General features: G+C 35.2%; 1 protein-coding gene across 1 annotated transcript in view; it reads left to right on the forward strand.

Annotated features, from left to right (window-relative positions):
* Positions 1-622: 622 nt before the first annotated feature.
* ARHGAP15 (Rho GTPase activating protein 15) overlaps positions 623-23,127 on the forward strand; it is a gene marked incomplete at both ends in the record, with an annotated part of 604,948 nt that continues 582,443 nt past the window's right edge. The window contains one exon of the mRNA XM_084254031.1: positions 623-787. Within this exon, the coding sequence (XP_084110157.1) occupies positions 623-787 (165 nt within the window). The remainder of the gene's footprint in view (positions 788-23,127) is intronic.

A 23,127-nucleotide genomic window follows, 5' to 3' on the forward strand; every position in this document is an offset into this window, starting at 1 on the left:
GTTCTGTCTCTGGTGAATCCTCTCACCCTCCCACACTTCTGGCCTGTACAACAGCTCTTGTATAAATCTTAAAAAAAAAAAAAAAAAAAAGACTGAGCAGGAGTCTAATGGGAGCAAATTGATGTGTTTGATAGTCAAAGGGATCAGCTTGGTGTGCTGTTCCGCCAGTTCTACTTACTTGAATATGACTTCATTCACAGAGGCTTCTGTTCACAAAAAAAATGGTGCTTATCGGTAGTGGCATCAGGGGTTTGGGTGGATAGGGTGAGTAATGTCACAGTAACACCATGAGTGAAAAGAGCATCAACTTGAAGATATTTATTTGGGAAATTCATTTCTATATGAAGATGACTATATCATATAGCTATTAGGTATTCAGTTGAGCTGCCTATTAACTTTGAAGTCCTCTGGAATTCATAACATTGTCCACAGCAGAGGCCCCACTGATAATAACAACTACAAAATAACTTTCTACTTCACTACTACGAGAAGTGATGATTTTTTTTTTCATTTTTGTATCTTCATGATTAATAGGAATGAACACTCCACCAAGTTTTTTGTGGAAAAATATATATATAGAATAAAATAATACTTTTCTATTTTAACAGGACAACACTGTAATATGCAAAAATCTACAAATTCTGATACCTCTGTGGAAATGCTGAATTCCACCTGCCAAGCCACCGGAGCTGTGCAAATGAGAATCAAAAATGCCAGCAGCCACCACGACAGACTGAGCCAAAGTAAATCCATGATCCTCACCGATGTTGGGAAGGTCACTGAACCCGTAAGTCAAATACCCCAAATGCCCGAAGTTCCCAGATACAGGATTTTGTTTTTAAAAAAAGTTAATTAGCCTTGTTTTATTTGTTTTCCTAATGTGCATGAAAAAACTGTTTTTGTAATGTATTTTATCTTGCCTACTTATAGTCATAATAATATCCCCAGTTACAAGAGAAGAGCTGGGCTTAATCCAGAGTGATAAAGTGGATTTGGAGCTACACTGAAGAGCACCTTTGACTCATTTTAAGGGCCTCCACTATCATGCTTCAGTGTCATAAAAATAATGAGGTTATGCTAGCATGTGGTGTTTGTACTTCCAAATACAGTACATCACTTGAAAAGCCAGAGGCTAAAATTAGCTAAGAATGAACTGAGAAAAAAAAAAAAATCTTCAAAAAAAAAATGTGAAAATCTCTTCCTTAAAATTTCCCAACAATATTTGATATCAAAGAGAACAATTTGGTTTGGAATGAGTTTACCGATTGTAATGGTGTGGCGATTTAAGGTTTGGAGAGGAAGCCATTTTGTCTCCATAATGTGTCATTAGGAAGATTTGAAATAAAATAGTTAGAGATGAACTCTACTGCCAATTGTGTCCCTGCCCCTGCACGCATCCTGAGCCACTAAACACACTGATTGTGATGAGTCTCCTCTGGTTAATTTTCTTCCATAATGGTGGTAACTTGCAGCTGAGGCCATAGGATGTTACAAAATTATTTATGCAATGTTAGCCACTCTTTTGGACCCCAGATCTATTTTGTTTCTCACAGTGAGACCAAGAGCGAGAGTAGGTTAGCTGGGGACAGCCTGTGAGTTCCAGTCACCCTGCAGAAACAAGTGAGCTATTAATTGAGTGTTCTGTTAATATGGTAGGGGTCTATGAAATATTCAGCTCCCTAACTGAGTTATTAAATGAGATAAACTTGGTGACTAGCATGTTACCAATTATATTTATTTCCCATTTTTCACTTGATTTTGAAGTGCAAAATTAACCCACAATAATCTCAGGAGCTTGAGAAATCATGAGAAATACATGATTTTAATCATCTTTTCTTTAGGTGTTATAGGCAAATTTAGCATGAAGAATTCAGCAATTATACTTTGCAAGTAAGAAACATATCCCCAGATAAGGTACCAAGAGATGCGGTTTTCTTTATTTACTTTCTCATTTTAAAGTATTGTCTGCTGGGAGGCACAGCACTACCAGCCTGAGTTTGCTTTTAAACCAGCTAAAATGTTCCTCAACTATGAACTTGAGACTGTGGTTAGAGTAAATTATTGGAATCTCTATAATGTATTATCAGTTAGAACTGTACCTTTGAAAAAGTTTAAAAGTTAAGTATATTTAATGATGCCTAACATATTTTATTGGCTGTGTTTAACAAAAGGCACTATGCCGCAGTTGTTTTTGACAAGCATGAAAACATCACAGCATGAGACTGCAAAAGGAATTATGGAGAGAAATTACAAGTGATCCATCTCTCAATGAATTATCCACCTCAATAGCCCGCAGAACTCAGCTACCAATTAACACCTACTTTATTACATGTTGGGATGTACTTAATAACTTTCATGTGTTTATGCACTATTACCTTGACTGATGCCTCTTGTACAATTAGGCATAATTGGCATATCAATATGCAAAAGTTAAAAGGATTAACCCTCTTAAAACTAATGAGCATTTCTGTATCCAGCTGCTAAATGAGACAAAATTAGCATTTTTCACTTTTGGGCAGGATTTTATCATGTAGTTTCTCATTGTTGATATTACCTTGTTACATAACTTTAGTTTAGGGGGTTATATGCTGGACTGCTAGAGAATAAGAGTTTTCCAAAGTTAAATTAGCTATAATTATCCCAGCTTTTGTTTCTGCATTCTTAGCCTGGGCAATATGTATTCCTCGATAAGGAACAAAAATAAAAGTTACTTTTGGTTATGTGTGCTCAGTGCATAATTATATAAAAGGGGTATTTTAGTGAGGATATGTCATTTCACCGAGAAAACTTGGCTCAGAGATACAGCATTGAAAGCTTGCCATGGCACTAATTTTCTTTCTGTCTCAGTTCTTTTCATCTCTTTTTTCCATGCACAATTTTCTGACTAGATACTGACAGAATGTAAAGTATTTTGGCATATTTATTCAAACAAGCCTGTTAAAGATATCTGCTCAAGCTAAACTAAGAACTTGATTTTTTAGAAGTTGGAGGTTGGGGTGAGGTCAAAGGGGGGAGATTTTGAACTCAAGAGAAGTGGGAAGAGCTCCGTACTAAAAATATGTGCTCATGTTCCCATGTAATATGGCTCGTTGTCACAGAGATATGGACGTCTGATCTGCACAGAAAAGAGTATGTTTTACTCACAAGTCAGAAATGCATTGCATGTATGTTATGCATCCATTTAAAATATATGATATCTACATATCACGTGCATATCTATATAACTTGTTTTACCGACATAATAATTACGCAGATCTAATATGAATCATTGGAATAAATAATCGCAGGACCTGATATCACATTCAGAGTGATTTAACATTACAAAGTGATCATCACTAGGGTCAAATCAAGTATATACTTTCAATCATTAATTCATAAATACCTCTTTTTTATTTTGTTCAATTAAAAATATGACTGCAAACTTAAAACAAAATATAAAATTCTACCTCGGTCATAAGAACCTATTATTCTTGGTATTTCAAAGTGAAGGGTATTTTGAAATGCCAATATAAATATTTATATGATCCTAAGCTATGCAATCACAGGTGAATTTTACTTGTTAAATTAAAAGTTTTGATTACCTCAGTGCTTCAGGGAAACATTTCAGTGGAGCAGGTATCGACTCTCCATTAGTATTTTATTGGTTGTGTGCATCATTTTCTTTAAACACCAAGTAATCATTTTTATGTGGGTAATAGGACTGATGTATTTTCAAAATTCTAAGAGCCCACCCTGCTACCTGGGAAAAATTGGTGGTGTGGGAAGTGTGGACATGGGAGGACATGGTTAGCAAGAAAATTGCCTATCTGTAAGTGAGATCTGGAGAACTCTGCTTGGTGGGGATGGAACCCTTTTTGGTCTCAATGATTTGTTGTCTCATCCTGAGCACCAGAGTGCAACTTCTTAAAGGTAGACTATTTACCCGAATGTGCTAAACACAGAAGCAGGCAGCTTAGTGAATGGAAATGGGGCAAGTGAGGTGTGCCTGTGTATGGGCTGAAAAGGCTAATGTGCAATCCACCAACGAGCTAATGCAAAAGGTTTAATGTGACTTTGATGTTATTTATAAGAGTCATGCACCAGCCTACTAGACAGTTTAGAATAGATATTAATGAAGAGTTTAAATAGCCCAAGTCAGGAAAGCTGCAGACATAGGATTTGCTGGCAAGATCAGTCTCTGCGTTTAATGCCGGTGTTTTAAGCAGCAACACGTATGGATATTCACCATTTCCATTTTGTACAACCCCGCAGAAGTGCTTTACTTCATTCATGGCCATCGTGGGCAGGGAAGAGCTCTTTATTAGCCTTCAGATAAAGACTTAAGTCGAGGCATTTCTAAATGTTATCATACAAGACTCCTTTTGCTTCCGTTAACAGGCTGTACTCGCTCATTTTTCTTTTTAATATAAGAAGAGAGAGGAAACAATTTTCTTTTGTTTCTTAGTTCTGTGCTTATAGGACACTTGCCAAAGTTGTGGCTAGCCAGAGAGGCAGACATAAAATTGCTACTAAAAATATAAACCTTCTGTTTAGCAGAGTTTTTGAGAAATATTATGAGACTGTAGGAGTTGTCCATGTTTACTTCAAATCAAGCTTGTAGTTAGGTTTGAGGCTTTGTTTGTATAAATTGTCCTGAAGTGGATCCTGATATTTAATTAAAATGACACTAAATCACATTGAATTGATAAGACTTGGCATCTCAAACAAAGGTAATTGCCCGTATTGGTTTTGTGCAAAAATAGCACTGCTTGGAAAATGTGCAGCCAACACAGACTGTCAACTCCATTTATAGATCAATATGTGAAAACCATTGATCAGGCAGGCATGTATAACAGTAACACTTTGCATTTATTTGTTGTTTTTATACCACATTAAGGCTTACAGGATTATAGGCTTCCTAAATATTTTGACTTTCTCATAAATATATGATCTGTTGCATGTTAATTAAATGAGAGTCTGCAGCCATTTCTAAAATTGTTTTTAGTTTGATGATTTCCTTTTATTGCTGTGGATCGCATGATCTGAAAATGGATTAGTTTCCTCCTGCATAAAGATTATTAAAGCTTATTTTAATGTGCCCTATTTAGTGTAAGATGTGACTGCCTTTTTGCTTTGAAAAATATAGATACAGACAATTATTTTTTCTTAGCATGTGGCTGATCATTTTTTTTATTAACTGGGCATTTTCAGTGCTCAGGGTAGAATTATTTTCTGATATATTTTGCTCACCATGTAGATAATGGGTCTTCTTTATTTTTCTGATAGGATTTGTTTGCTTTCTTTTTTTCAAGTTCTGTAGCACAGGCATCTGATCAAACACTATGTAAAAATAAACTGATCATCTCAATTAAGTTCTAGACACGCAAATATAATTTTAATTCTATTTATTTTTCATTCGAGTACCAGTCTTATGAACTGTTCTCATATACTGCATTCTGCAGTTAAATCTTTCTTATCTCATCAATGTAAGGACAGTGTTTTGTTCCTAATCTTTATTGGACTATTGTGGATGACATTTGTAAGCCATTTTGGTTTATAAGGAAAAGCTGGAGGACAGTGGAGTTGAAACTCTCCATAGATCTAAGCCTCAGATATGACTACACAATAATGTGTCTTCCACTGCAATTTTCTTTGCTACTGAGAGGTCAATTTTGTTGAGAAATCTTTTTATATCCTCTATATACAGTAGGAGTGCTGCTTTCAAGATACTACTTTGCTTTATATACCACATTCAAACAATAATAAAACAAGCAAGATTTTTCACAAACAGAAAAAAAAAAAAGAATTCAAGGGTTACCTAAGGTAACAATCTGTACAGCAGATGAAAAAGTTTATTAGCTAGAATTTTGAATACTACACAATATGCCCTGGAGGGACTGGGGAGGTGAGGAGAGAAGAATCAAAAACCACCAGAGATTTCTTTCCTTGGCCTTGCCTTTCCATGTCACCTCATGCTGTGAAATCTTTAACTCTGTTTACTAAGCACAAATTGGACTTGCCAAAAGGTTCAGAAAGTTTACCATGATAGTGGAGGGACCGCACTTCAAAGAATGATCCAGCATCCCTGAATTCACATACTTGAGTGAGTAGTTTCCATTTTAACTTGAGCATAGCTAAATTTGTTTATAATCTCCTACTGATTGAACATGGCGCTGAATGTACATGAGATACATTTTTTTAAAAGTTAGTCCTCTGATTACTAATTTGAATCCAAAACTCTAACCTTGTTAGCATCTGGACTTATTTCCATAATAACAACCCCTTCAGAACCTACAAAGTAATGAATAATTGACAACAAATGAAATGTTTTGATAGTTGTCGGCACAAAGCATGTTTAATGTTTTGTGTTGCTTCCTAGCTAATTATGTAGATGACACATTTGTCAGACCTTGACTGCCATTAGAAACGTGTTTCCAGAGGGGAGAAAAACAGGCTATTCATAGAGTAATTAACTAGAATGCTCAATGACCTGTGAGAGATTCAAATCGCTGCCAGTTCAGACATTGTTTTGTTACAGAAGCAGAGGGGTAATTAAAATTCCAAATTACAGTCCTATGATGGAGCATTTGTTTGTTGACAGTATACTCTTACTCTAGTTTGTTAATTCTTTTTTAAATTGCTTCTAATCCATTTTATATCTTTAGGAGTTCCGTCTTTGAATTTACTGACAACTAATATTATGGCAAATTGTACTTCACTGGAGTACTGCATGCTGCAGCTTCAAGGCAGCACAAGGTGGGTGGGATAAAATAGCTCCTTCCTAACATGACATATCAGGTGCTGTCAGTGGGAATGCCACTAGTGTGCACCATCCTTTAAGTACTGCCTTTCAACTCTGCATTAGTAGAAAACACAGAGATAAAAAGGAGAACACCAATGATCATTTGAAAAAGGAGAAAGAAACCTGATCTCCTACCAGAAATGACTGATGATAAGTTCTGCTACCATAAAGGAGAGAAAAGTGAGGGCCGAGGATGATTTGGGAAGAGTGTTAAGTTCATTGCAAAAGATGCAACAGTCTGCATGAAAATTCCCATAGAGCTGTCAAGAAGAACAGGTTTGGCAGCAGGACCTTCTCTCTCAGCTGAGTAACAAACTGCAGGATATGGGTATCTCCCATGAAAATTTTCAAGACGTTATTTGCACAGTTTACAAATCTAGAAGGCTAACACAGTCTAAAAAATTCAGTCCAAGTGAAATGTTTAGTTAGGTTGCTGAAAGAGAGAATATAGTTTTATTAAAAGGATCTGACAGAAGTCACATGGTGTTTGATGCAGCCGAGCTGACAGAGGCATCCAGTGTGCGTTGATTATCCCGAAGTCACTGTCAGCTAGGATTGATTTTCACTTTCTCCGTTTATGTAACGGTTCCTGTAATACAGCTGACCCCGAATCATGTTACCTTGTCATTTCTCTGCATGGATCAAGAAGAGATGAGCTGAAAATAGCTAGACACTGACCTTGAACTTGCCAGAAAAGTGAGAAGTGACAGTGGGGTTTTTGTGTAGTTCACTCACAGAGATTAAGGCAAACTGTTCCTCTGTTGAGTTCACCGTAGCAGCACAAGGGGGCAGAGCAGTACTAGAGATTACAGGTAAAATAGCTTCCACACCAGCATGTAAAGTCTCTGAAATAGCGAGTTAGAGCCAGAGGTCTCATTTTTACATCTTAGTGTAGGCATAAAGGAGAATTACTGATGAATCAAAATCTCAGGTCCCCTGATGTTCATAATCAGTAATCTAAAGTGTACACTCTAATTAAAAAAGGTTACCTAATACTCCATGTGGCAGTAACTATGCTTCTCCACTAAATTATTTGCAGCATCTCTTATTTAATCCATACACTACTGTATGGCTATGGAAGCAGAGTCAATCTTACTAACTGAGTTTTGTGGCAAATTTCAAAGATGATTTGTGTCATTTAGGTGTATTTTTATCAGAAGAAAGATGGGAACAATCTTTTTATACTTTTTAAGTATCAAAACCCACAAATTAAAATTGGACAGCGTTACATGATGATGTGCACCCATGAGGAGGTAAAAATGCAAGCTGGAAAATAATGTTTGCTATATGATTTATTTGTCTATATGGTACACATTTCCCCATTTTAGTTTTTGCCTCAGTTTTCAAAAATGGCCTCTACATGATCATCATTATGACCTTGATTAATCTAAAGCACAATATGTTGCACATTGTCATTTACTTCTCCTGGCACATAGTTAAGCTAAATCATTGTTATACATTTGCTGAAAATTTCTCATAAATGGCTTCCAAACAACTTACAGGGTGAAGCAGAGAACAAAAGCAGGTTGAGAAACAAAAGAACAAACACTGACTGGATTATCCCCAGGTTGTAAGTGTCTTATATAATGTCAAAATAGCAGCTTTTTGTGTGATGGCACAATGACATGGCAAATCTCCCACTAACAAGATCCTTTTCTATGTATAACGGGTTCTTTCTGTGTGTATGTACACACACATACACACACCCCCCAACAGACATGTTCCATCTATACAATTCTATATAGGTATAGATATATACAAAGCAAGATATTCATATTTACATATTTGAACTTATTTTATATTCTAGAAAAATTAACCATATAGATATATTTTCAAGTCAAAATACCAAGATAACTTTTGTATTCTTCTTCTGTTGATACAAGTCAGGACAAACTGATTCTGTTAAGGTCTGAGATAAATATAAGTAGAATTCCAATATGTTTCAAGGCTAGAATAAATAGGAGATCATTCTGTAATCAATAATGAAGTTGAAATATTCAAAATACTTGTGTCATTACAAAAATTGGCAACACCTATTTCTTGGACCCGTAGAAGAAAATAGCTTTGTATTTCAAAGTATATAAGGCCTTTATGTTAGAAAGATTTGATGTGTGTAGGGGTGGTTGGGAACTACGTGTCTGTTAGGAGGGGAAAATTGTGGTGCAAACAATTAAAAACGGTGTGTCTATAACTGACATCTCTGAAGGCAATCCTAAGGAACAGTAGCATTCCTTTAGAGTCATACAATCTATTTTGTATTTCCATCCTTCAGAGTGTGCAGGATACCACCAACGTGCCCTCTCCCAGCTGATAGGAAACCCATCCCTAAATGGTTGGTTAGCTTCTGCTTTTAAGGTCAAGACAGACAGAAAGGTGTTGGCTGCTAAAACACTTCCCCAGACTTGCTTTTTCCCCTCCCTTCAGTGTGTAAGGCTTTTTGAAAGGGGCTCCAGTCCCTGATGTATTTAGATTTGGTTTATTGTTACCATCTGTTTAATTACCCTCCCAGGTTTGTGTTGGGAAGCATGAAAGTATTTTATCCAGCCTTTGAATCCCTATGTTCCTAAAGAGGTGTGGGTAAAGTACATGTCAGTTTTCAAAGTGCATATTAAAACCTCATAAGCAAATCATCTCCAAACAATATCAAGTCAGGAAAGGGCATTATTTATTTTATATTAATGATTGTTGCAAGTAAATTAGGAAATGTATAGTTATGTGGTGCTTTCTCCCTGAAATGATGTCATCTTCTTTACATGCAATTTCATAAGCTTCTCCTTTGAGGTATGGATTTTTATGATCTCGATTTACTTCCAATGCAGTGGCTATCAGTTGATGTAGAAATATCAGACTTGAGTTGTAACAAGACCTATGGTTGTACATTTGTATACTCAAAAAATATGGGTAAAATCTTTGGGGGAATGTGACAAAACTCAGACAAAGTTCAGAGTTACTTTATTCTCTCTCCTCTCCCTCTGACTTATTATAATTATATATCTCTTTTTATTTCTGGAGAAGCACTAGCGTATTGTTTTTGTGGCTGTAGTCATCATTATATGTTGCATTCTCCATGTGCAAATGCCTTTGATAACAAAAATTATGTTGGCTGACACAGACCTCTCACCCATTTGTGTCTAAATTATTTTATCCACCAACATTTGGGTGATGAAAAAAAAAGAACATAAAATGAAACAAAACCAAAGTCAGGTATTTAAGTATTAAGATGTTTTAGATGTCTGACTCTGAAAACCAAGAGAAAATAAATCAGCTGATTTTACTTCCTAAATCAAACAAAGCCAAATGGCTACTAATGTTTCACTTTTATTTATCCCTTAGGAGGTGATTTCAATAAGTGAACATTTTCCCCCTGAGATTCCAAGATGATATTAGATTAAGAATGTGTTTGAAAGTGTTCAGAAATAGTAGTCTTGTTTTTTATGTGAGTGCCCTTCCACACTATCATAAACATAAACTACCAAAATGCCATTTTCTTTTATTCCTTCCTGAAGAAACCAGTGATGTTTTTGCCTCATGATCTTTTTTTATCATTCTATGAAAGAAGAGGAATAGTGATGACATTAACTTTCTGTCACTACTTTTTGGCACTGACCTGCCTTCTTCCCCACAGAGTAATAGGAAGCCAGCGTCTTCCTATTTCCAATGAGAAGGGACATGTGTCTCCTTGCATTGAATTGTCTTAGATTATATCATAAAGCACAGAGTGACCCAATACAGGAAGACGGGAAAACAAAGCGACAATTTTGTTGGCTCAAATATATATGCCAACATCAAAACATGGGGGCAACTCCTAGAGGCCCAGGGCAAATCCTAGAGGCTCAGAGCTGATATTCTTTACTTAAATAAAATATATTCAAGATATCGTGTACAGTCAACAGTGAAAGGTTAATGAACAAATAAACTGAGCTCAGGTTAGACAAACTGAGTGTACTACTAATGTTTTTAAAATCCATAACAGTGAATCTGGCTGATACTTGATAATACATCACATGTTGTGCCTTTACTATTGATTGTTGCCTGACAATGGCAACCTCTCATGGCAACTTCCTTTTTCACCATGAATTATTGACAGTGTTAATGCTAATAACACATGATCAAATAGCAGGAAAGAAGTTTACATTCCCGGATGTGCTTTTAATATCATAGTTTTTTTTTTTTTTAAAGAAAAACATTCTTTTTTGTCTTAAATACACTAATGATTTAGTCTTTCTCACACAGATTATTAATGTGGCATCCTTATAATTCTAATCTACAACACATTTTGAGTAATAAAGCCATATATTTAAGGGATCCTTGTAATTGTTATTATACTGCTGTCGTCTATCTTATATAACAAAAATCTTAAAATATATTACTTGAATGTTGTATCTTGAGGTCCCTGCATTAATAATTCCCTGTTTATTGAGTAGTCACCATCTCCACCCTGCCTCTACTTGAGTCTCCATTAGGGCCACCATATGGCAAATGGGTGCACAGGTCAGCCATTTTCATGCATGCATTCATTCATTAGTGCATTTTATTAGTCATTCAATAGATATTTAGGCACCTACTCTATTTCAGAAAAGATTTTTCTGTACCCTTTTTTTTTAAAGATTTATTTATGCATATGAGAGGTGTAGGGGGTGAGAGGATTCACCATAGAGAGTGGGGAGCACAACAGGCAGATTGACTGAAATACACTGCTGAGGGGAGCAGTGGGTGAGACAGGAGAGGTCTGCTGTGCCATGTGGGCTTCTCCCTGGCCAGGTGGGGATCAAACTCATGCTGCAGTGGCTGGGGATAGCTTGATAGTGCTGTCTTTAACCCCTGCACTAACAGGGAGGCCCGATTTTCTGTACTCTTAAGAGTAAGCAAAAAAGTAATATTCCAATTCTTATTCCAGAATAGCACAGGTTCAGCTGGTTTGCTTCCTAGGTATTATCATCATCACCGGTACCTCCTCAGTCTCAACACTGCTATTAGCATCATGTACCTTCCGTTTGGTCATAAATATTCATACGGTGTTTAATATTAGATTGTGAAATAAGAGACATTCACTATCTTTTCCTAAGGGTGTATTTCGGTGGGTTGTCAATTTCAAGAGTTTTTTTTTTTTTTTTTTTTAGTTTGAAGTTAAGGACCATGTGATTTTAAACTTCTTTAAACATTCTTTTTCACACTTTGACCTATTTCCTGTGTCTTGTTTCCTTTCACACGCACAAATCTTTGAAGAACTTTCCTTGGTAACAAGTCAAATTACAATTATTCTTATCTGTTTAAATTTATAATGACCATTTTGTTCCCACTTCCTGGTTAATGAAAATATGATAAACTTAATTGGAATTGAAATAATTTTATGAATAACAATAAAATTTTTAATATGTTTACTTGATGTTTATAATGGTGATGGTTTCAACATGGATATTGAACACAAATCAAATTTAGAATTTTACAGAGCATTCAAAATTTTTACCCAGTTCTTGATTAAAAAAAAAATACTGTGATCTGAGCTGTCAGGGTCTGGGTCTGGCTGAACATGTATTTCCTCCAAGTATCTATGATTTGTGGGATTCTGTGGGGTTAATTATGGAAGGGATGATCTAACGTACAAACCTACCTAAAAAGTCCCAACTGTTAGTGATATATTTGTTTATTTAAAGAAGAATATGTTCAGATGGTAGGATGAGTTATCTTGAGGCTTATTCCATTCAGATTAAAAAAAAGAAAGAAAGAAAACTTTCTGGTGAGTTTTTTTCTTCAAATTGTGTAAACAAATTAAGGCTAACTATGGTATCATCCAGGAATATAAATTAGTCAGTTGTTAACAAATTTAAAGATTTAACTCTGCCTAAGACAAGGTACTTTTTAGATCTTCCTGATTACTTAGTCATGCACAAAATAGGCTCTATTGACACTTCATAATCCCTTATTTCTCTAATGTGTGGGTAATTATATGACGATTTTGCTAGGAGAATGGACAAAGAAATTTTGATTTGATTCTGTATACATCAAAGAGAAACTTTTTGCAATTTTTGGCTGTCAATTTGAGCTTCTCTTTATTCATTCTGTCCTTTCTAACTCTGAGTCCCCCTATTTCCAGCCTGACAGTGTGGCTGAAACAGGGTTGGATGAGCCAGATTTCCTAAGGTCACCATCATGTACCAGAACTCTCATAATTTCCTTTCACCCATGCTTCCAGTACCTGCATAAGGACAATGTTGACTTCATACATACATTTACATGCCACACTGAAGTTAATTTGGTATAAAGCACAGATTATAAAAAAGTGACTCAGTTTTGCCATGGGTATTTTTTTTTTTTTTTTTTTTTTGGATTGGCTGGGGTGGTGTTTTTAAATTTTTGAATGTGAAAGCCTTTAGTTGGAATTGTGGTGTCTTTCATTAATTATTGCACTAGCTTGACCTTTTTAGACATCTTAGTTTGTAATCTTGGTTATTTCATTGACTGGCTATTCAGAGGTGAGAGCCCAATGTGACAAGTCAGAGATGACAATCGTTAGTTGTAAATTTGGTAATTCAGAAGATGACAATTGTTAGACATAAATTTGGAAATGTGGTTTCTACCACATTTCACTGATAGTGTAAAAACAGTCTGTTATAGAGCTAAATATGAATTTTCTTATTCAGATTTTCTCTTTTGGTTTTAAATTCAGTTTTAGACTCTTACATTATTATAAATTAGCAAACATATTGCTGCCTTTTAGACAACACTGAAAAAATGAATTATCTATGGAAATAGTGTTCTCTTGTCACCAAGTTATAAATAGTCTGTTTATTCTGGGTTATCTATGATTTAACTTTTGTGGGTTTAAATAGTTCTGAACTTGATTAGAAGCTACTTTGTATTTCAATGAAGCAATGCACTTCTAAATTTTATAAAAAAAGAATCATACCAGGGCTTTAAAAGTGAGAAATGCTATCTACCAGTTCAAAACATTTTATTTTAATCAACTTAGATTTGATTATTCATCTTATTACTTATTTATGTTACATTTTTACTAATTAAACTTAATTTTAAAACCTTTAAACTTGTTAGAATTTGCATTTTTTTTGTTTGAAATACAACAGCTCATAAGAAATGAAACACACACACAAAAGTGATCTCCACAAATAGTTTCAACTCAGCTCTTGATAACCAAGATTTCTTTTAATGGAGTTCTGCTTTTCCAAATCAGAAACTGTATGCCTTTATGGGATAAGGATAGGTTCACTTGAGGAAGAAAACTCCTTTGAAACAAAGACCTAAGGGAATTTATACGATGTGTGTGTTTTACCTGAATGAAGGATTAGGAAAAAGACAAAACTTGCAAGATGACCATAGATCTGAGTCAAACAGCAAGAGAGGAACAGGGGTCAAACAGGGGAGGGACAAGCATAAGGCACTATGCTGATGGGCCACATGTTCTGTAGTGGTGGGAGAACAATGATATAAGAAAATAAAATTAAAAAACAAACATAAATTTGAAAAAAATTGTGTTATATTTGACCCAAATAGTGCACTTCTCTTCTTTCTTTTTAATTGAACTTTTTAATATGTGTGCTTTCACATTAAAAAAAATAATACCAAAAAAAGACCCCAACAAACTAGCACCACAATGCTCATCCTTCAAAGAAAATGAGCTGTAGGTCAGGAGCCTTCTATCTAGATGTAATAAGTGCCCTCTAGTTCATAGGAGTTGAACAGGCCCCCATCACTGGGTCAGATCACCTACCTGATATTTGAATTGGCACTGCCAACTTTTAACATATGTATTCCAACCTTCTTCATATGCCTACTGAAGACCAAAAGAGACTGAATTGTCATTCAAATAACTGCAAAATGAATGTCTCCTTTGGATATATCTTTTCCAAGTTGCCTCTCCTAAAGGGAACAAATTTTAAAATAGGAAGAAATAGTTCCTTTGTATATTCAGGTGGTTATTTATATAAGCAAAACTTCAAAAACAATTATTGTTTGCTGATTCCCAAAGACACTAATTAGTGTCCCTGAGGCACACAAATCTCCAAGCACAAATCAAAGATTCAGTCATGGGGAGATGTGTCAAGCCTCTGTCCCAGAAGCGGCACCTCCAGGTTCAATCTGAACTGTCAGTGGTGAGCATTGTAAAAAGTTGTAATGCCCCTGTGTGTTGGTTGTGAGTTTACTACATGCTCAGCATTTTGACCAGTAACCTTTAACTCTAGCCAGGATTAGAGTTATTTTTAGGAAATATTAGCCAGGCATAAATCATCTCCTTAAAAATCTCTATGGTAGTTGCACTCAAAGTGCTTTGCCACTCCATAGGCACAAGTAGGAGTCTAGAAATTATGAACATGGACTAGTTTTGCGCAGCCCTGGCTCTCACTATGTTACTTTGAGCAGATTTCATCATAGTTTGGGGCCTCCCTCACCACATTATTAAACAAATATAAAAACATTAGTGACCAATAGACTATTAAAGATTAAGGGAGAACATGTATTTGAAATCCCAAGTGTTATTCCTGAACACATAGAAGTATTTAAAAGTTGTAGAAAAATTACTGTTATGCACATGTTCCCCATTGGTATAAAGTCCTTTTGGCAAACCTTGTTCTGTAGCTTTAATCTGGCCCGTAAACCCCTCTGCCAGTTGAATATCACCTTTTAATCCTCACATTTACTCAATGTATTCTTGATTTATTTAAATTTATTATCCTTAGACAAGTCTCCTATGACATCTGATACTGTGCCTGCAATAGTGCCTATTGTCTTCTGTTTTTAACCATGACTCACATTTAGCTCTTACGATTATATAAATGTTTAACATTAGGGGTAATTTACTGTGCACTTGGCACTGTGCTACATGCTCTAACAGAGAAGATTTGATTAAATCCTCACACCAACAAATAAATTTTAGAACTGAGATTTGACTCCCAGGAGGCCTGAAATCAAAGTCCAAGCTTTGGCCCTCCTGGGCCACAGCCCATGTAATAGCTCCTGAACCCTGAAATCCAACCTTGTGTAGGGCCTGTGGTGATGTCCTGTCATGTTCAACCTGGCTCCCAGAACAGGTTGGAATCTGATGTGTATTCTCTCTTATGTCAGTTAAAATTCTATTCTCAACTCAATTTCCTAACTAGTATTTTATCTGACTGGTCTTTCCCCATCTGAACTCTTATGGCAATTATTTATTTGATTAATTATGTAATTTTTATTATACATATTTTTAGTATATGTCTGATTTATTTTGAAAACCTCTTAACTTTTATTATTGCTGCTCAACTTACTTTCGATATTTTATTTCTCTTATTAAAGTAAAAACACCTTAAAAATCACACATCATACCTAATCTCAAAAAAATCTGGCTGAAAGTAAGCACTTTTTTCCTTTAGTTTAAAGGCTTTAAAGATTTTAAAATATACACTTAGCACCACCTAATAATGTCTCTTAATTACTGAACAAAACATCTCTGAAGACATAGAAGGAACAAAAACACACAGATTGGGGGGGGAATAGAATCTACAGATATAATCTAACTATATGGAATAAGGTCCTGGAGTGAGTGAGGACAACCCTTACTAGGCCACCTGCACATCACCTCATGAACAGTGAATCTTTTGTTGCCTCTATTGATGCTAAAATCGGTAGCTCACCTGCCTACCTTGTAATTTAGAAATTATGGAATGTGCACCAACTGAAAACTAGGTAAAAATCTCTGTACTGCACAGCCAGGATTCTGTTGCTATTAATCCTTCACCTATCTTTGTATATCCATTCAGACTGAAAGTCCCAGAAAACAACACAGTATAGAGATAGTGTTGCATCTTTGGAGTAAGAATACTCCAAAGGCATCTTTGGGACATAACCACAAATATACTGCTAAAGATGAAGCACCAGTAAAAGGGCCATCTAGGGAATTGAATTTTATAGATATATTAATACATATAAATATATGTACAAACATATATGAAGATATAGATTAGATATAGATATAGATATTCCATTGCATTTAGTTCATTGCATCAGAGAACAAGGCAGTGAAAGCTGGATATGATCCCACCTGTATCAAGAAAAACTACAGGAGATATTCTTGTTGACTGAAATTTTGATGGAGACTGGTGCTTACCAAACTGCTCTCAAGCTGTACTTAACTCCCAGGGAATTCTGCCACTCATATGGATAATTCATTCAGTTCGTGATCTTTTGTAACCATGTAACCATTACTCATTGCTTTTAGTCAATGTGACAGAAAAGTGGACATATCAATTTATATAAGTAATGGATGTGTGTGTGTGTGTGTGTGTGTAAAAATAATCCATAGTCACTCCCTTGCAGTTGCAGTGCTTGACTCACCAAAATATCAGGGATTCAGGCTTTCCTCTTTCCAGTCATCATCTTGAAAATGCAATCTATCTCCTGTTGCTGATCTTCTCATGTCCAGCAGATAACTGTTTAACCCTTAGCATTTCAACTCCATTCCAGGCAGGAAAGACGACAAGCAAAGCACAAAAGACCCAGGCAGACAGAACCTACCATCTTTGAAATAACTTCCATGGAAAATCCATTCAGTGTTTTCTACTTACATCTTATTGTTCAATACCATATCACTTATCAGCAGTAACCAAAATGCCATGTAAGGTGCTGAACTTCATGTCAGGGAAGTTCTGGTTGAGGGGAATGGATGCTGTACAGTTCTTTCCCAGTTCCTATGAGCATGGATTTGAGTCAGGGAAGTGCCTTCTGCTCCAAATCACTGCCTCGGGCCAAGCAGCTTGTCTGCAATCTACAGTTTGTCTGCAGACCTGGAGGTCAAGGCACAGGAATTTGCTCAGCCCCTGTGTAGGGAGGAGAAGAAATAGACTTGAGGACTCAGAGTCAGGCAGGAAGGAAGGTGCCTGGAGTGGTGAGGAGGCCAACTTCACATTGTCATCTCAGATATGTAGAGAATTCACACTTGGGGTCTATTCAGACAGACTCAAGACATAGTAGAACTGAGTGGTTAGGAGACACAGGAAGGGAAGATATGGTTGAAGGGGGATTTATTATTGCAAATATTTGCTAACTTAGACATTAACAAGCATTTGCTATAAAAGACCACAGGATAATATTTGCAGCTTTGTGGGTGCATTGGTTTTTTCTATTGCTAGGTGACAAATTACCACATATTTAAGGACTTAAAATAGCACCCATTTATTACAACATGGTTTCTGTAAAACAGAAGTCAGACAGGCTGGGGTAGGTTATCTTCTCACGAGGCTGAAGTCAAGGTATCGCTGAATTACATTCCTTTCTGGAGCTTTGGTCCCCTTTCCAGCTCGCATAGTGTCCTCAGAATTTAGTTTCTTATCTTTAAAAGATTGAGGTCCTGTGCTCTGACGACTGTCCTCCAGTGACCAGTTTCTGTCCCTAGACGCCACTTGCAACCCCCTTCTCCTTTCACTCACCCTTGTTTCAAATTTCTTCCTCTGAGCAGGGCCCTGTTCTTTTTAGGAGCTCATGTGATTCAGTCAGATCCATCTAAGATGAACTCCATTTTGATTAAAGCCAATTGATTTGAGTCTTCAATTTCATTTGCAAAATTCCTTAACCTTTGTAATTAGCACAACCTTATCATGGGAATGAATCTACCAGTCTTTGCCCCTTCCAAAGGATGGGCACTATACAGGACAAGTACACCAAAGGTTGGGAAACTTGTGGTTCAATTAAGAATTCTTCCACCACATAACCTTTTGTCAAGACTCCTCAACAATGCCATTGTGACACAGGAGCAGCCAGAAATAGTACAGGAGAGGATGAACGTAGTTGTGGTCTAAGTAAACTTGATTTACTGAAAAAATTTTAAATTCAAGAACTACTCAGAAATGAAAATTTTAATGAGGATAATTGTTCCTATAAACAAAATAAGCACTAATAAAAGATCATAGTTAAATGATAGTATAAATTAAGGGTGGGTGGGAGTGGGGATGTTACTTAGATTATACAGAATTTTGTAGTCTACTATAATGAGTTTATATTTTGTACTTGATGTACCAGTAGGTACTGAAGGATTTTAAGCAGAAGAGTCTTTCTGCTTGGTGAAGAGTAAGTTAGGAGAGGAATAGAAAAAATGGGAATGCTATTAAAGAGTCCTAAACATTTTTGAACCAATAAATTATGGTGTAACTTGTGCTAGACTTGTTGAATGGAGACAAATATAAAAATAAAGAATTTACTGCAAGCATAAGACTGCAAAAACATGCATAGGATTAAATGTAGGTAGAAAGGATGAGGGAATGCTTCCAAAAGTCTAGATGGAGAAGCTGATTTGATGATAGTCCCCATCATGAGAGCTGGGAAGAACAGAGAATAGTATAGATTTACAAGTGAGGTATTATGTGGCTATGTAAGTTTAAAATTTCAGTGCCACATCAAAATCAAAGTGTTTTGGGAACAATCAATTATGTGAGTTTGGAGCACAGAGTGTAGATGTGCCCTGGGGATAGATTTTTATTACTGTTAACAAAAGATGATATTTAATGCCACAGAAATAGTCAAGATCTCATTGGGATAAAAAGTAGATATAAAAGTGCAGGATAAGTCTACAAATAAGTTGAAGGAATGGCTTCAAAAGAAGGAATGGCTAGAAAGATGGGCATGAACATTGTTCATGAAACTAGCAAGCAAATGTTCATGAATCTCAAGAGGAGAACCTGAGAATATATACTATCTCTATATCTATATCTATGTATCTATATCAACATACAGTTGACATTTATATGTGATTTGCTATTGAGATACAATAGTTACAAAGAAATTGATCTGAGCCTGTTACCAATCTACCAAAGAAATAATATGCCATTGACCTTTTCTGATTAGTAGAGCTTATGATTTTGATCCTGGAGCAATATGTTTGTGTGTGTATGGATATATATACAAGTATATATTTCATTAAGTGCACACACACACACACATTCTATTAAGTGCCTATAGATTCAGTATCCTTGAAGGCAAAAATACATCAAGGGATTGGGAATGAAGGCATAACCAGTGGATCTAATTGTTGGTATATGTGACTAAAGATATAATAAAAGCCAAAATGTTTGTTTCATGTATAAGTATTTTAGGTATAACTTATACTCAGGTATGTATATATATGGGTATATATGTACTATTTATACATAAATATTTGATGTAAGTTCTGATAAAATCTAAGCAATATTAGATATCTTTATATGTTTTAATGTTATTTTTCCTCTCCTGGTAGAGAAAAACTGAAAATTTATTTAGCACTTTTAACTTTCCAATAAAAGGTATCAGATTCTGGTCCAAGAGAAGCAATCTCTCTTTACAATATCACAAGGAAGAGGAAAAAGTCAAAATGTCTGGTAAATGATAACTGGCTTCAGCATGCAAAATAAATGTTCAAAGATAGAATCAAAGAGCAAACATCAAGGTAAAGATAAAGAAATAAACTACACACAGATAATAAAGATAATCCACAAAACTAAAAGGATAAAAAACCTCTAATTTTATCTAGAGTAAATTGAGTGGGTATTTTTGGACTTTATTTTTCATTTACAGTTTGCCCCAGGATAAAATGATAAGCTCTATTAATCAGAAAAGGTTAATGGCATATTATTTCTTTGGTAGATTGATAACAGTCTCCAGACCAAGTTATTTGTAACTTCTGTCCCAGTGTATTATTGTACCTTTATAGCAAATCATATGAAAATGTCAACCGTATGTTTGATTTTACCCACTTAAAGAAAAAAAATCCCACAAGGAACATTATAAGATAATGGAATGTGTAAAATTAATCGTTTTTCAAGGGTCTTTTCCAGTTTTATTCTCCTTGGTTGAATTCCCTTCCCAATTTGGCCCTCAGATATGCATTTTCTTATTGGAAGATATTTGTGGTGACTGTACCAGAGCCCACTTTGAGTCAACTTGCATTAATCAAACAATTCCCTCTCACCCAAATATTCCCAATGTAGTCACTACTAGCAATTCTCTTTTATTTGTTCTCTCCATTTGTACCTGGTGGATATTAATTCATAAAACCAGCTCTGCCAGACTCCCTACAGTTATAATTATTAAGGCTGTAGCTAAAATGATGACTCTCATATTGATCCTCAACCAGAAGTTCTTGTCCTGAAGGTTTTCTTTCATATTAAGACACTAATGATCACTTCACCAAATGATCAGTTTAATAGTCACAAAAAACTGAATGAAAGCTCTTGGATCATCACCTTTGAGAGTGCAGTATTCCAACATCTTTACCATCCATAATTGGCAAACACTAACAGAGCTTTTAATTAAAACAAACAAACAAACAAAATGCTTTAAAGAAACTATTTTTTAATCTCTTTTTTTTATTTATACTGACCAAATAATTTTAGTCCTGCATACTCTATTTATTTTCCAAGTTACATAAAGGATTTGCCTCTGGGTAACTTAATATTCTGATTTTAACTTTTTTTTATTTTCTTTTTGTAAGAACTATAGTGAATTATAAATTCAGTTGAAATACTCAAAATCAGGAAGAACATTAAAGTGCCCATTTTTATTTCTTTGTTAAAGGAACTAGTGTGGATTAATCAGTATGGTCTCTGCCCCATGTCTGGAGGGACAGAGGGACTATTTGATGGTTCCTTCATATTTTCATCTCCTCCTGGAAAAAGTAGAATAATGTCTTATAATGAAGCTTTTATACAAACACAATGTATCCTGAAAAAAATATTAATGATATTTTTGTAAATGATCAAATGGGAGAAAATTCTCTTTGGGTATTAATTAGACATATTAATGTTATTCACTGCTGAAAAAATAATAACACTATGGAGACTTTCCATATCCAAGTTTTAAATCAAATTCACAATGTAATTTGTTAATTTTCTCTATGAACTGGCAAATGCATAATTTGAAAATGGACACTCTGTAGTGCTGAACTTACACATACAATGAAAGAAAACTAGAGAGGGTTAAACAGCATCAAGCCTGCATTTTTATGGGTCATTAGTTCTTCAATGCTTCTCGAGGGCCCCTAAACCAATGAACTGAGAGGCTTGGGAAGCCCCTAGACTAACCTGAGTGGAAGAAATGAGGAAGAGCACACTATTATCAGTGCTCCGTGCTATTAAAGAATTCACAGAAGACTAATTTGAAAATGTATTAGTTACATAGTAAATGAAGGCCCATCACAGATCAAAAGTTAAGTTTTGAGACAGGAAGTAATTGGTGGAAATAATTGACTGATATTCAGGGAGCAAAGATTGGAGAAGGAAAGGCTGGATAGAAAATGACCCAATAGCCTTTTAAAGCCTGCAGTTGGCAGAGGCCGCTGTGATCATGAACTGCTTCCAATGGTGTTCCTTCCCTTAGGAGACAAGTGCTTGAACGATGGAAGTGCTTATGTCTACATGGATATGGACTCAGTTTCTGCATAGACAAAGGGAAGAAATATTATTCCCACCGATTTTATTCTCAACCACAGATCTTGGATGAATAGTGTTCTCTAAAGTCATCTTCAGAACCACTGCAACTCTTTTACTCTTAAAGACTTCTTCCTTGAACTTAGAATTCAGTACAGTATTTTTACAAAGACCTGCTAAATACTGCAAACCTCCAATATCTCTAGAGGTATGGATGATGATTTCTAAAAATCTTAACCTAATAGCAGATGTAATTTCATGTAAAAGAAAGTCAAATTCAAGTTACAGAATTAGAAAAGAGAATGCAAATTATCTATTTGAATAATATGTTAATATAATTGAATACAACATATAATACCTAAAAGAATTTAATTTTTTGTTACATTAAAATTAAAATACACATTTCTTTCTAGAGAGAATGTTTGGAAATGTTGGCAAATTTCAAGGGAATTATTATACTGACAAGTTTAAATGCAAATGAGTTTATATATTTTTACTGGCTTTTCCAAATTACCACCTGATCATGTTAAAAAGAGGTGACATCATTCACGTTATCAAAATGTTTCAGGATGCTTTTGTCATAATTATAAAGGAATTCACAAAGATTACTGTATATTGATGGAAAATTGGAAGTGAACAATGATATAGGAAACTTTCATTGTTTACTTAACGGATAACACATTTTCAAAGTTTTAGTTGCAATTTTCAAAAATAAGGAATTTTTTTTAATAATGAAATGAATATAAAAATAATAAAATTAAGGAAAATAAATCTACTTTCTTAATTTATCTGCTTCATTTTATTAAACAATAAAGTGGAATTGATACTTACATGCAGAAGGTAAGCTATTAATAAATCATTACATATCCAAAGCAAGTCTGAGTATGGGAGCTGGTTAAAATTATTATATAATAGCAGAGGTAACATTGCCTTCCCCCTGTTTTCACTATTAGTAATATTAAA

Source organism: Talpa europaea, assembly GCF_964194135.1.
Source record: "Talpa europaea genome assembly, chromosome: 1".
Taxonomy (NCBI): Eukaryota; Metazoa; Chordata; class Mammalia; order Eulipotyphla; family Talpidae; genus Talpa; species Talpa europaea.